Raw genomic sequence first — 15556 nt, 5'->3', positions numbered from 1 at the left:
TTTGTTTCTGATAATGGCAATCAATATCGGATCCCATGTATATATATTGATGCCCAATCCCTTTAGTGATGCAAGTGATTCTATGGTTGTTATATACAACTCTTTTAATGACTTGGGATCGTCATTAATTGTTTGGTGATTGAGGAAGCGGTTCAGTACCGTGTTCGAAACATCTCTGGGATTGTTGTATGCGTCAACTAGTATTTCCCAAGCGGCTTCATAATTTTCTTCCTTTAGATCGATATGTCGAATCAATCTTTCTGCCTCGCCGGTAACGGTGGTTTTAAGATACCACATCTTTTTCACCGTAGGCATGTTGGTCTCATGCACCATGCATGAGAACAGATCGAAGAACTGGGTCCACTTTAATAGATCCCCATCAAACTTTGGGATGCTGATGCGTGGAAGCTGCACGTTATCCGTGTTTGGTGTGGCTGATTTTGCCAATGCTCTTTGGACCTTACTTTCCAGTGTTAGGTAGGATTCCATGTCATATCCTCCTTCCACTGGGTCCTCGTATTCCTCATGAATTGTGAAGTGGACTTCCTGCGCTTGAGTCCATAGTGATTTTATCAAATCACTTGATGTGCGTCCTTCCGCCTCTGAAAGTTGTTTCAGATTGCGTTTAACGGACTCTACTATGGCCTTTTGTCGGCGACATAGTGAAAGCAGTTTGCTGTAATCCCTTGAGGACTGCTGGATCAGATCGCTTTCTTTGGGACCTACTGAAGGTTTCTCATGCTTTTCTTTAGGGACGATTTGACTTTCCCCACGAGCACTAGACGTCTGTGATAGCTTATCCATGCATTCGGTAAAAATCGTAATGTATTGCTTACATGTTGTAAGTAAGTCTTCACGGAATTTTACGTATTCATCCGTTTTGTCTGTATCGCGAAGTTTGGAGTCGTTTTTGTTGTAATAGTACAGGTGATGTGTTGGATGGAGGGATTTGTGCTGTTTCCAATCTATGGAACGCACGGAACAACAAAAATTGATTACCTTGGTGGTAATCGAATTCTATAGCTGTTTTTCTGTTGGCTGATAACCTGAATATGTCAGATTTGCCAAAGTGATACTTATTGGTAGGAGATGCTACCGTAAGTGTACGGCCTGATGCCAAATTTTTATTGAAGATGTCCTGTTGACTGCTTCAATCTGATGTCCAGATCGAATCCTTTCACTGTAGCTTGTCTGACAGTTTGAAAGGATGACCAAGGTCGGGGTCACCAAATGTTAATGTGTGTGTGTGTGTGTGTAGGAAGCTGGGTTGCATACGGTACATAAACCGTCTACAGTTTGGTCGTCGCAACTAGAACTTGAACCAGTTGGACTGCGGAGTGGGTATCCTACGGTGCGCAAGGGAGGGTCTGAAGACACGGCGACAGCCTCTGATGATTGCGATGGAAGATGACTGACAGGCAGTTATGGTACTGTTTCTGATACTGATTTTATTGATAAAACTGATTCTTATTTATAGGTGATAAAAGGTACAAAAGTGCTGAGTCTGTAAAATATATGTTTTGTGTATTATGGATAATTTTAGTGTCTGGTGGGCAATTGCGATATTTTGATGGTCAGCAACTGCCCCGCTGTCTTTGCCATCTGCGGAGAGAGTGCATTGTCAGCAGAACTCACTGCAGTGGCCAGTGTGTTGTCGTGAGTTATTATATTACATGTTAAATAGAACACTGTGTCACGGTGCCACTGTGTTATGCCGACGGGTATTATAAACTATTACTTAAGCATATTTCTGCAACTGAATAGAGAAATAGAGTGCTCTGATTTCAGAAAAGTAGTTGCGTTGACTTATCAGTCTCACAAGTATATAAAAATTCATCTACTAAAATTTATTATAGCTCGATTTATGTACAGCGCACACCACTAATTTTTATTGGCATTTAAATCGAACGGTTTCGGCGCGTTCTCCGCTTTGTGGCTATTTTTCGTGAACTGTGAATTGTGAGTGGTGTCGGTGGGCATAGCCATAGTCTGCGAGTGATCATTTGTGTCTTGGCATTTGCATTAATCTTAAATTGTTTCTTTGGGAACGCATTTAACTGGACGTGGTGTGTACAGAGCGGATTTTGCATCAACGCGAAGGCGAGGAAGTTTTTTGTGTTTCGAGTGAACGCCAAGGCAAAGGGACATCAGAGCAAAATGGCCGCAAAACCGGAGGATAAAAGCACAGATATACCGGATCGTCTCTTCGACTCCAATCAACGCAGGACGTATAAGCGTATGCGCTTCTTTGGAAAGGTAAGACTTGCCCCAGAAGTGGATCATTGTGTTCTAGGGAATCCTCATGCACATTTTAACAACTCTGCGCAGCCTCACAGCGCTGGGCATACACATATGTATGTAAGGGCATGCAAACCAACACATACAAGCATGCGGCTTACATCTATTTTCGCCTCAGTTTCCTTTGGCACCCTTCCACTGTTTTATGTGTGAACGCGTGCGTGTGTGTGCCTGGTAGAGTTGTCAAAGAAGTGACGGCCCAGCCACATACATGCATGCAAACGTACATTCTTTTTTTTTTGGCGCGTCGAATTCAATTTACAATTATTTAGTAAAAAATTGTGGCTATAATGAGATGTTTTGCAATTGCTTGTGTAGGGCGGCTTTGCCAAGTGCTACGAAATCATCGATGTGGAGACCGACGATGTTTTTGCCGGCAAAATCGTATCAAAAAAGCTGATGATCAAGCACAACCAGAAGGAGAAGACCGCTCAGGAGATTACCATTCATCGTAGTCTCAATCATCCCAACATAGTGAAGTTCCATAGCTATTTCGAGGATGTCCAGAACATTTACATTGTCCTGGAGCTTTGCAAGAAGCGGGTAAGTACGCCGGAAATTCAGCATAGCATGCGTTCTTCCGAACTAATGGATCCCGCCTTTTTGCCACTCAGTCGATGATGGAGCTGCACAAGCGCCGGAAAAGCATCACGGAGTTCGAGTGCCGCTACTACATTTACCAGATCATCCAAGGCGTCAAGTATCTGCACGACAACCGCATTATCCATCGCGACTTGAAGCTAGGAAACCTGTTCTTGAACGATATGCTGCACGTGAAGATTGGCGACTTTGGCCTAGCCACTCGCATCGAATATGAGGGCGAACGCAAGAAGACTCTGTGCGGCACCCCAAACTACATTGCCCCAGAAATTCTCACCAAAAAGGGGCATTCGTTCGAAGTGGACATATGGTCCATTGGCTGCGTCATGTACACTCTGTTGGTAGGCCAACACCCGTTTGAGACCAAAACGCTGAAGGACACTTATTCAAAGATCAAGAAGTGCGAGTACAGAGTGCCAAGCTACTTGAGAAAACCTGCTGCTGATATGGTGATCTCCATGCTCCAGCCGAACCCTGAGAGCCGCCCAGCAATTGGCCAGTTGCTGAACTACGACTTCCTGAAGGGCTCGAAGGTGCCAACGTTCTTGCCAAGCTCTTGCCTAACTATGGCTCCGCGAATTGGCATCAACGACACCATTGAAGACTCCATTCATCGCAAGCCGCTGATGGAGATGAACGGCATTAGGGATGATACTCGTCTGGAGTCAACATTCCTCAATACCAACTTGCACGACGCCATCACTGCCTCGGCCCAGGTGTGCCGCCACAACGAAGACTACCGCAGCGACATTGAGAGCTTGCACCAGCAGCTCACCAATCTGATCAACAACAAGGTTTGTAATCATTGCAGTGATTGTATCTGTTAAATAATTATTAATCATCTCGTGCTTACAGCCGCGCATACTGCAAGGCAATCTCGAGGATGAGAATACCGATCCTGCAGCACAGCCGCTCTTCTGGATATCCAAATGGGTCGACTACAGTGAAAAATACGGCTTCGGTTATCAGCTCTGTGATGAGGGCATTGGCGTTATGTTCAACGACACAACCAAATTGATTCTGCTTCCGAACCAGATCAACGTCCACTTCATAGACAAGGACGGAAAGGAGAGCTACATGACTACGACCGATTACTGCAAGACGCTTGATAAAAAGATGAAGCTGCTTTCCTACTTCAAGCGTTACATGATCGAGCATCTCGTGAAGGCTGGAGCCAATAATGTGAACATTGAGAGTGATCAGATATCGCGTATGCCCCATTTGCACTCCTGGTTCCGCACAACGTGTGCTGTGGTCATGCATCTTACCAACGGTTCCGTACAGGTAGCTACACAAATTTAGTAAATGCTCTCCCGACTTATAGAAATTAACCAAAACTATTCCTGATTTCAGCTTAATTTTTCGGATCACATGAAGCTCATTCTTTGTCCGCGTATGAGTGCCATTACATACATGGATCACGAGAAGAACTTCCGCACATATCGCTTCTCGACCATCGTGGAGAACGGTGTGTCCAAAGAATTATATCAAAAGATACGCTATGCCCAAGAAAAACTTAGAAAAATGCTGGAGAAGATGTTTGTTTAATTGTTGGATGATGTTCACCATCTCCACAACCTACCAGCGGACTATCATTCTAAGGCAAAATGTTAGTTTAAGCTAAATCACGAACGCCTTAGCCAACCCAACCTAACCATTCATCTGTTCCCACGCCAATTCTTTCCCACAATCGTAGTTTCTGTCCAAATTTGTATTTACTGTTTAACGTTTTTTTTTTTGTTTGGTTTTGCATTCCACTTTAGTTCCCTGTTTAACGTTTATATCTGTTTAAATATTTTCGTACACGAATATCGAAAGAAATTATTAATAAATAAAAATAAATGTATACTTTTAGAAATTACAAGTAATCCTCGATCGCCCACGCATCATTTCAACAATTCGAACATTGGGTAGAAAAAACAACAAACAAAACATGGATGTTAACTATTAGAACCCTGCGGTTTGGGAGTAAAAATTTCTTTTGTATTTTTACCTAAGCTAATAAAATTTGAACCACTGTAGTAATAAATACAATGCTTCTCAAATTATTCAAATTGGAAGATTTTACGTCTCAAATTGATTCTAGGAAGATGAGTGACAGGCAGTTATGGTACTGTTTCTGATACTGATTTTATTGATAAAACTGATTCTTATTTATAGGTGATAAAAGGTACAAAAGTGCTGAGTCTGTAAAATATATGTTTTGTGTATTATGGATAATTTTAGTGTCTGGTGGGCAATTGCGATATTTTGATGGTCAGCAACTGCCCCGCTGTCTTTGCCATCTGCGGAGAGAGTGCATTGTCAGCAGAACTCACTGCAGTGGCCAGTGTGTTGTCGTGAGGTATTATATTACATGTTAAATAGAACACTGTGTCACGGTGCCACTGTGTTATGCCGACGGGTATTATAAACTATTACTTAAGCATATTTCTGCAACTGAACAAAATAGAGTGCTCTGATTTCAGAAAAGTAGTTGCGTTGACTTATCAGTCTCACAAGTATATAAAAATTCATCTACTAAAATTTATTATAGCTCGATTTATGTACAGCGCACATCACTAATTTTCATTGGCATTTAAATCGAACGGTTTCGGCGCGTTCTCCGCTTTGTGGCTATTTTTCGTGAACTGTGAATTGTGAGTGGTGTCGGTGGGCATAGCCATAGTCTGCGAGTGATCATTTGTGTCTTGGCATTTGCATTAATCTTAAATTGTTTCTTTGGGAACGCATTTAACTGGACGTGGTGTGTACAGAGCGGATTTTGCATCAACGCGAAGGCGAGGAAGTTTTTTGTGTTTCGAGTGAACGCCAAGGCAAAGGGACATCAGAGCAAAATGGCCGCAAAACCGGAGGATAAAAGCACAGATATACCGGATCGTCTTTTCGACTCCAATCAACGCAGGACGTATAAGCGTATGCGCTTCTTTGGAAAGGTAAGACTTGCCCCAGAAGTGGATCATTGTGTTCTAGGGAATCCTCATGCACATTTTAACAACTCTGCGCAGCCTCACAGCGCTGGGCATACACATATGTATGTAAGGGCATGCAAACCAACACATACAAGCATGCGGCTTACATCTATTTTCGCCTCAGTTTCCTTTGGCACCCTTCCACTGTTTTATGTGTGAACGCGTGCGTGTGTGTGCCTGGTAGAGTTGTCAAAGAAGTGACGGCCCAGCCACATGTACATGCATGCAAACGTACATTCTTTTTTTTTTGGCGCGTCGCATTCAATTTACAATTATTTAGTAAAAAATTGTGGCTATAATGAGATGTTTTGCAATTGCTTGTGCAGGGCGGCTTTGCCAAGTGCTACGAAATCATCGATGTGGAGACCGACGATGTTTTTGCCGGCAAAATCGTATCAAAGAAGCTGATGATCAAGCACAACCAGAAGGAGAAGACCGCTCAGGAGATTACCATTCATCGTAGTCTCAATCATCCCAACATAGTGAAGTTCCATAGCTATTTCGAGGATGTCCAGAACATTTACATTGTCCTGGAGCTTTGCAAGAAGCGGGTAAGTACGCCGGAAATTCAGCATAGCATGCGTTCTTCCGAACTAATGGATCCCGCCTTTTTGCCACTCAGTCGATGATGGAGCTGCACAAGCGCTGGAAAAGCATCACGGAGTTCGAGTGCCGCTACTACATTTACCAGATCATCCAAGGCGTCAAGTATCTGCACGACAACCGCATTATCCATCGCGACTTGAAGCTAGGAAACCTGTTCTTGAACGATATGCTGCACGTGAAGATTGGCGACTTTGGCCTAGCCACTCGCATCGAATATGAGGGCGAACGCAAGAAGACTCTGTGCGGCACCCCAAACTACATTGCCCCAGAAATTCTCACCAAAAAGGGGCATTCGTTCGAAGTGGACATATGGTCCATTGGCTGCGTCATGTACACTCTGTTGGTAGGCCAACACCCGTTTGAGACCAAAACGCTGAAGGACACTTATTCAAAGATCAAGAAGTGCGAGTACAGAGTGCCAAGCTACTTGAGAAAACCTGCTGCTGATATGGTGATCTCCATGCTCCAGCCGAACCCTGAGAGCCGCCCAGCAATTGGCCAGTTGCTGAACTACGACTTCCTGAAGGGCTCGAAGGTGCCAACGTTCTTGCCAAGCTCTTGCCTAACTATGGCTCCGCGAATTGGCATCAACGACACCATTGAAGACTCCATTCATCGCAAGCCGCTGATGGAGATGAACGGCATTAGGGATGATACTCGTCTGGAGTCAACATTCCTCAATACCAACTTGCACGACGCCATCACTGCCTCGGCCCAGGTGTGCCGCCACAACGAAGACTACCGCAGCGACATTGAGAGCTTGCACCAGCAGCTCACCAATCTGATCAACAACAAGGTTTGTAATCATTGCAGTGATTGTATCTGTTAAATAATTATTAATCATCTCGTGCTTACAGCCGCGCATACTGCAAGGCAATCTCGAGGATGAGAATACCGATCCTGCAGCACAGCCGCTCTTCTGGATATCCAAATGGGTCGACTACAGTGAAAAATACGGCTTCGGTTATCAGCTCTGTGATGAGGGCATTGGCGTTATGTTCAACGACACAACCAAATTGATTCTGCTTCCGAACCAGATCAACGTCCACTTCATAGACAAGGACGGAAAGGAGAGCTACATGACTACGACCGATTACTGCAAGACACTTGATAAAAAGATGAAGCTGCTTTCCTACTTCAAGCGTTACATGATCGAGCATCTCGTGAAGGCTGGACCCAATAATGTGAACATTGAGAGTGATCAGATATCGCGTATGCCCCATTTGCACTCCTGGTTCCGCACAACGTGTGCTGTGGTCATGCATCTTACCAACGGTTCCGTACAGGTAGCTACACAAATTTAGTAAATGCTCTCCCGACTTATAGAAATTAACCAAAACTATTCCTGATTTCAGCTTAATTTTTCGGATCACATGAAGCTCATTCTTTGTCCGCGTATGAGTGCCATTACATACATGGATCACGAGAAGAACTTCCGCACATATCGCTTCTCGACCATCGTGGAGAACGGTGTGTCCAAAGAATTATATCAAAAGATACGCTATGCCCAAGAAAAACTTAGAAAAATGCTGGAGAAGATGTTTGTTTAATTGTTGGATGATGTTCACCATCTCCACAACCTACCAGCGGACTATCATTCTAAGGCAAAATGTTAGTTTAAGCTAAATCACGAACGCCTTAGCCAACCCAACCTAACCATTCATCTGTTCCCACGCCAATTCTTTCCCACAATTGTAGTTTCTGTCCAAATTTGTATTTACTGTTTAACGTTTTTTTTTGTTGTTTGGTTTTGCATTCCACTTTAGTTCCCTGTTTAACGTTTATATCTGTTCAAATATTTTCGTACACGAATATCGAAAGAAATTATTAATAAATAAAAATAAATGTATACTTTTAGAAATTACAAGTAATCCTCGATCGCCCACGCATCATTTCAACAATTCGAACATTTGTGTAGAAAAAACGAGGGGGAACGTTGTGAGTTGCTGCGGACACCGCAACTCTACGGTTATACCCGATACTAAGTCAGTATGGCTCTCCTCCGGCAGACGCCGCTAATATTGAACGACACGACAAAGAGTGCGTGCGAGAGAGACAGAAAATCAGTCTGAGCGTGATGTCGGGCGCTGCGTAGCCAGTGCAAATTGATTTGTTCCTTTTGGGTATAAAAATGATCCGATCTGATCCAGATTCAGCAATCTGATAGATATGGTCATTATCTATGATTCTGCGTTTTTAGTTTTCTCGAATGTGCAATATTGTGGATGCAACAGATTTTCGTCCTTTGTGTGGGCGGAAGGGGGTATGGCGAAATTTTGAAACAAACTCGTCTCGGTCCGATATATTAGGAGTGTGGATACCAAATTTGGTTGCTCTAGCTTTTATAGTCTCTGAGATCTAGGCGCTAATGTTTTACTCTAAGCAAAGCCGCCTATGCTACGTGTGTGTTAGAGAGAGACAGGGCGAGAAAAAATGAAATTGTTTTCTTGATGCTGGCTATAATAATAATACGATCCAATTCAGATTCTGCAGTCTTAAAGATATGGTCATTCTCTACAATTCTACGTTTCTGGTTTTTTCATATCTTTAAAATTGTGGATGCCACAGATTTTCATCCTTTGTGGGGGCGGAAGTGGGTGGGGCGAAGTTTTGAAATATTTTTGTAGCAGTAACATATCACAGAAGTCTGGATCCAAAACATCGTTGCTCTAGCTCTTATAGTCTTTGAGCACTAGGCGCTGAAGGGGACGGACAGACGGACGGACGGACAGACGGACGGACGGACAGACGGACAGACGGACAGACAGACAGACAGACAGGGCTCAATCGACTCGGCTATTGATGCTGATCCAGAATATATATACTTTATGGGGTCGGAAACGATTCCTTCTGGACGTTACACACATCCACTTTTACCACAAATCTAATATACCCCAATACTCATTTTGAGTATCGGGTATAACAACAAACAAAACATGGATGTTAACTATTAGAACCCTGCGGTTTGGGAGTAAACATTTCTTTTGTATTTTTACCTAAGCTAATAAAATTTGAACCACTGTAGTAATAAATACAATGCTTCTCAAATTATTCAAATTGGAAGATTTTACGTCTCAAATTGATTCTAGGAATGTCTTATGTATTATATTTCTGTTTTCTGAGTACCGTCGGCCAAATTTCTATTGTTTCGGCTGACGCACGAATTAGGAAACTTGAAACAATTTATCGCAGTTCAGGTGTAAGTAAGATCGGATATAAAAAAAAGACTTTAAATACAGTGTTTTTTCCCGCAGTATACGTCAGGTTGCCCATCTGTTGATGTTAATGTAGGTGACAATTTTGTTGTTCGCTGTGTGGGTGGCTCATCAATCTCCGTGGTGTCACTGATCACGTTGTGGGAACGTTTGATTGCCACATCTTCTGGAAAGAGCGGCGCTAGACGAGTGATAGGGCGCTTGTATACGCCAGATGCTGTCTTAACGTCAACCACTCGTACGTGGTTGTCCTGTCCAGGATATGTCTTAATGATGCGACCCATTGGCCACTTCATTACAGGAAGGTTGTCTTCCTTAACCAAAACTAATAATCCTTCAGGTACGTTTGGTGAAGCGGTCTTCCATTTATGCCGAGCTTGCAATTCTTTGAGGTATTCTGTAGACCATTGTTTCCAGAATGAATGCTTTAGGCGCGATACCAATTCCCAGCGCTTGACCAATGTTCTTCCTTGTTGATCAGTATTGACGTCAGGAGGCGTTGTCAATGGTTCACCTATCAAGAAGTGTCCTGGGGTGAGCGCTGCTGTATCAGTGGGATCATTTGACATTGGAGTGATGGGTCGAGAATTGAGAATTGCTTCAATTTCGATTATCACTGTGTTTAGTTCTTCAAACGTCAATGAGGCTGTGTTGGTGGTTGTTATCAACAGCTTTTTTTTCTGATTTTACCGCCGCTTCCCAGAGGCCGCCAAACGATGGAGCCCTGGGAGGAATGAATTTAAAATCCACTTGTTTTTTGTTGCAATGATTCGTGATCAGAGCACTTGCCTTTGAGCTGAATATAGAGTCTTCTAATTCTTTAAGCTGGTTGTTTGCACCCACAAAGTTCGTTGCATTGTCGCAATGAATAGTTTGGCACTTCCCACGTCTGCTTAAGAATCGACGCAGGGCGGCCAAGAATGCATCTGTGGTCAGGTCGCTTACCAGCTCCAGGTGTACTGCCTTTGTGGAAAAGCAGCAGAACACGGCGATGTATGCCTTTTCCCTGGTCTTTTCCCTCGGATCTTATGGTGGATCGAGATTGGTCCACAGTAGTCGACGCCTGCATTAAGAAACGGGCGTGCTTGTGTGACTCGTTGTGCTGGGAGATTGCCCATGATCTGGTGCATCAGCTTTGGTCTAGCCTTGGTGCATCTAACACAGCTGTGGATGATGCTTCTAGCCATTGTCTTGTCATTGATAATCCAATATTGTTGTCTTGCGATTGCCCTTAATGCTTGAGCACCACAATGCATGTTCTCCTCATGTAGCTCCCGCAAGATCATTTTGACGATTGGGTCATTGTAAGGCAGCAAAACTGGGTGTTTTGCGTTGTATGGAAGTAGAGCTTCTTCAAGTCTACCACCAACTCGGATGAGCTCATCGTCTCCTAGGAAGGGAGATAACGATTTGATCGAGCTCTTTCTATCCACAGTCTTATAGCGTTGGAACTGTTTTAACTCTGCTGTAAACTCGACTTGTTGTATGGTTCGCAGGATTATAGTGCGAGCGTGAGTCAGTTCTTCTGCGCAGAGCGTCGTGGTGTTCGCTCTGTTGGTTTTGTAGCAGAAGCGTAACATATATGCCACAATGCGTTGCAGTTTGTGAAACGAGTTGCTATGTCTGCAAGTATATAATTCGTCCCCAAGTGCGCTAGGTGTGATTGGCAAGCTTACATGTTTAGCTTTTCTCTCAAGATTGCTGGGTTCTATGTTGGGTGCCTTCGTCCAGTTGTCTCGAGATTCGTGCAGGAATAATGATCCATATAACCACAGATTGTGATCTGCCAGTCTGCTTGCTGCGATTCCTCTCGACAGGACATCGGCTGCGTTGTTGGCCGATGACACGTGACGCCATTGTGACTGGTTTGTTAATGCCTGGATTTTGGCTATTCGATTTGCCACAAAGGTATGGTATGTTGATGACGATGCGTTTATCCAGGATAACACAACGGTGGAATCACTCCAACACCATCCTGAAACCGTGTTAATGTCCATGTGCAGATCCTGTCGGACTCGGTTTGTGAGCTCGGCACCGAGGACTGCAGCACAAAGTTCTAACCGTGGTAGCGATTGTTTGGCTGTCGGCGCCACACGTGATTTCGAACAGAGCAGTCTTACTGACACTTGGTTGTTTTTGTATGTAGCGCGTACATATACAGCTGCGCCATATGCTCGTTCTGATGCATCTACAAACGTATGGAGTTCTTGGGTAACTGGAATTTTACCATCGTAGATATGCCGGGGAACTTGCATTTTGTTCAATGTTTGTAAGTCGTCCCGGTATTCTTTCCATTCGGTTTGGTGTTGTAATGGTAATTCGTCATCCCAATCCAGTTTGAGCTCCCAAAGTTGTTGCATGAAGATTTTTGCCTTTACTACCACCGGTGAAAAGAGTCCTAGTGGGTCAAAGATTTGGGCCAGTTCGGAACATACCACCCGTTTGGTGATGCGTGTAGCCTGGCTTTTCTGTGTTCGTCCACACAATGTATCCTTCTTCGGCATCCAGATGAGACCCAGAGTTTTCACGCTGTAGTGCTCTAGTGTCTCTCCTAGTTTTACATCGGTTACAGCATCCTCTTTGGGGATTCCTTGGAGAAGTTGCTCATTGTTGGAGCACCACTTGCGCAATTTGAATCCGGACGGTAGCAATATCTTATTTAGTTCTTGTCGAACATGAATTGCCTCTGGAATCGTGTTTGCTCCAGTTAGACAGTCGTCAACATAGAAATCGGTTTTTAATGTTGTTGATCCTACTGGTAGTCTGTCTTTGTATTGTATTGCCAAATGATCCAGACATTTCGTTGCTAGGAACGGAGCAGCTGTTGTCCCATATGTTACTGTTTTCAGGCGATAGTACCTGATCTCTTCGGATGGATTGTTTCTCCAGACTATCATCTGATGGAATTGATCCTCCGGGTTCATCCACACTTGCCGGTACATCTTTTCTATGTCCGCTGTGAATACGTACTTATGAATTCGAAATCGTAGCAGAATGGACATAAGTTCGCTCTGAACGGTGGGTCCAGCCTGCAGAATGTCGTTCAAAGATTTCCCGCTTGTTGATTTGCATGAGGCATCGAATACTACCCGAAGCTTTGTGGTGGTGCTTTCAGGTTTGAGTACACAATGATGTGGAATGAAGTAGTGCCTTTTGGGAACTTTTGATGCTGGCACCATCTTCATATGTCCTAGTCCTTCATACTCTTCCATGAAGTCCACATAACTCTTCCAAGTTTCTGGTGAGCTTCGCCGCTCCAACGCTAGGAATCTTTTTGTTGCGGTTTCCAACGACTCCCCCAGGGCTGAAGGGTGTTCGGAAAATGGGAGCTTTACAATAAAACGGCCGTCTGAAGCTGTCTGAAGATTTTCTATAAAATGAGCTTCGCACCGTGCTTCCACTGGAGTGCGTGGTTTGTCTTCCGTCTCTAGATTGTCCAGAGTCCAGAATCTTTCCATGAGCTCGTTTACTCCCGTTGCACAAATGGGTGAGGAATTGTGGGCAGATTTGACTTTTCCTGCCACAATCCATCCCAGTTTCGTGTTTTGTAGCAACGGGCCTCCTGTCCTTAGCTGCTGTTGATCTGGTAGCAGCAGCGAGTAGTAATGCTCGGCTCCAATTAGCATGTCGATTTTGCCTGGCTTATGGAAGTTTGGATCTGCCAGTGAGATCTTGCTTGGTACGTTTAAGCTCTCTGAATCGAGTGCCTGAGCTGGTTGATCAGCTATTATCTGTGGTAATACGAAAGCTTCAATTCTTTGCGTAAAACCATTGTGAAGGGATTTCATGAGCACATTTACTCGTGCTCTGCTGGTCTTTGATTGACCTCCAATTCCTTCGATCCGTAATGTTGTGTCTTTTAGTTTAAGTGACAACATTGATGCCATTCGTTCAGAGATCAAGTTTATCTGTGATCCTGAATCTAGCAGTGCTCTGAAATTAGCAACCTGCCCGTTGTTGGCTTCTACTGCCACCTTTGCTGTGGCCAGAAGATTGTAACTATTGTTACTTGCTGCACCAACCGTCGGGCCTCTTGATTCTGTAGCTGCGCCTGATTATGTTTCCAAATGTAGCATCGTGTTGTGCTTCTTGTCACACTTGAAGCAGTTTCGACCAGGGCATGCGTTTGTTTTGTGATTTGTTCTAAAACAATTAACGCACATTTTTTGTTTTTGTACCCAATTTAGTCGTTCTGATAGAGATTTGGAGCGAAATTCTTCGCATCCGTAGAGCCAATGGCTTGCTTTCTTGCAGAATGTGCATAAGGGTGCTCGCGCTCTCCCTGTGTTTGCTGATGCACATGTCGTGGCTTTTGGCTCTCTCCTTGCTGCTGGTGGCTTCTTACTGGTTCCTAGAACCCGAATTCTTTGCTCCAAGAACTGAAGCATCGTATCCAGCGCCTGGATGTCCTTTGAGCTTCCCAATGATTGCTCATACAAGGCCTTATTTGTTACATCCAGTTTGTTTCTGATAATGGCAATCAATATCGGATCCCATGTAGATATATTGATGCCCAATCCCTTTAGTGATGCAAGGGATTCTATGGTTGTTATATACAACTCTTTTAATGACTTGGGATCGTCATTAATTGTTTGGTGATTGAGGAAGCGGTTCAGTACCGTGTTCGAAACATCTCTGGGATTGTTGTATGCGTCAACTAGTATTTCCCAAGCGGCTTCATAATTTTCTTCCTTTAGATCGATATGTCGAATCAATCTTTCTGCCTCGCCGGTAACGGTGGTTTTAAGATACCACATCTTTTTCACCGTAGGCATGTTGGTCTCATGCACCATGCATGAGAACAGATCGAAGAACTGGGTCCACTTTAATAGATCCCCATCAAACTTTGGGATGCTGATGCGTGGAAGCTGCACGTTACACGTGTTTGGTGTGGCTGATTTTGCCAATGCTCTTTGGACCTTACTTTCCAGTGTTAGGTAGGATTCCATGTCATATCCTCCTTCCACTGGGTCCTCGTATTCCTCATGAATTGTGAAGTGGACTTCCTGCGCTTGAGTCCATAGTGATTTTATCAAATCACTTGATGTGCGTCCTTCCGCCTCTGAAAGTTGTTTCAGATTGCGTTTAACGGACTCTACTATGGCCTTTTGTCGGCGACATAGTGAAAGCAGTTTGCTGTAATCCTTCGAGGACTGCTGGATCAGATCGCTTTCTTTGGGACCTACTGAAGGTTTCTCATGCTTTTCTTTAGGGACGATTTGACTTTCCCCACGAGCACTAGACGTCTGTGATAGCTTATCCATGCATTCGGTAAAAATCGTAATGTATTGCTTACATGTTGTACGTAAGTCTTCACGGAATTTAACGTATTCATCCGTTTTGTCTGTATCGCGAAGTTTGGAGTCGTTTTTGTTAAAGCGATTCCACGCATTTTCGAGTGCTGATATTTTGGCTTGAAAATAAGAGGCCGTTTGCTTTCGTTCTTGGGAATCTTTTTTAAATTTCCGAATGCACCTCGATATTTCCTCACCAATCTCTTGCTGCACATCCATTGCCATTGTAGCGGCAGCTTCTGCCTCCATATGTGTATCCATTCTATCTGTTTGTACTTATTACTTCTGACCCGTTGGGAGTGTTTTATTTGCTTTGCAGCTGGATACGCTCCGAATCGCAACCGTTGTCGGTCAGAAAGGTAATAGTACAGGTGATGTGTTGGATGGAGGGATTTGTGCTGTTTCCAATCTATGGAACGCACGGAACAACAAAAATTGATTACCTTGGTGGTAATCGAATTCTATAGCTGTTTTTCTGTTGGCTGATAACCTGAATATGTCAGATTTGCCAAAGTGATACTTATTGGTAGGAGATGCTACCGTAAGTGTATGGCCTGATGCCAAATTTTTA

General features: G+C 43.9%; 2 protein-coding genes across 4 annotated transcripts; both read left to right on the top strand.

Annotated features, from left to right (window-relative positions):
- Positions 1-1891: 1891 nt before the first annotated feature.
- LOC117186421 (serine/threonine-protein kinase polo-like) lies at positions 1892-4932 on the top strand. 3 transcript variants are annotated; one of them, XM_033387208.1, is made up of 6 exons: positions 1892-1959; positions 2077-2256; positions 2617-2841; positions 2913-3692; positions 3754-4182; positions 4252-4744. In XM_033387208.1, the coding sequence occupies exons 2-6, from the start codon at positions 2158-2160 to the stop codon at positions 4444-4446; spliced, it is 1728 nt and encodes a 575-aa protein (XP_033243099.1). In that variant the 5' UTR covers positions 1892-1959; positions 2077-2157; the 3' UTR covers positions 4447-4744. The 3 variants fall into 3 exon arrangements, 2 of the variants coding, with proteins under 2 accessions (XP_033243099.1, XP_033243098.1); XR_004471501.1 differs by adding an exon at positions 4754-4932 and having other exon boundaries at positions 1897-2256; positions 4252-4507; XM_033387207.1 differs by having other exon boundaries at positions 1897-2256.
- A 493-nt stretch (positions 4933-5425) lies between these two features.
- LOC117186417 (serine/threonine-protein kinase polo-like) lies at positions 5426-8133 on the top strand. The gene is made up of 6 exons (XM_033387188.1): positions 5426-5537; positions 5655-5834; positions 6197-6421; positions 6493-7272; positions 7334-7762; positions 7832-8133. Exons 2-6 carry the CDS (start codon positions 5736-5738, stop codon positions 8024-8026), a joined length of 1728 nt encoding a protein of 575 aa, XP_033243079.1. The 5' UTR covers positions 5426-5537; positions 5655-5735; the 3' UTR covers positions 8027-8133.
- Positions 8134-15556: the final 7423 nt, after the last annotated feature.

The sequence above is a fragment of the Drosophila miranda genome, chromosome XR (assembly GCF_003369915.1).
Source record: "Drosophila miranda strain MSH22 chromosome XR, D.miranda_PacBio2.1, whole genome shotgun sequence".
In the NCBI taxonomy this organism is placed as follows: Eukaryota; Metazoa; Arthropoda; class Insecta; order Diptera; family Drosophilidae; genus Drosophila; species Drosophila miranda.
The sequence above is the reverse complement of the archived record's forward strand: the minus strand, read 5'-3'. Positions and strand labels throughout refer to the sequence as shown.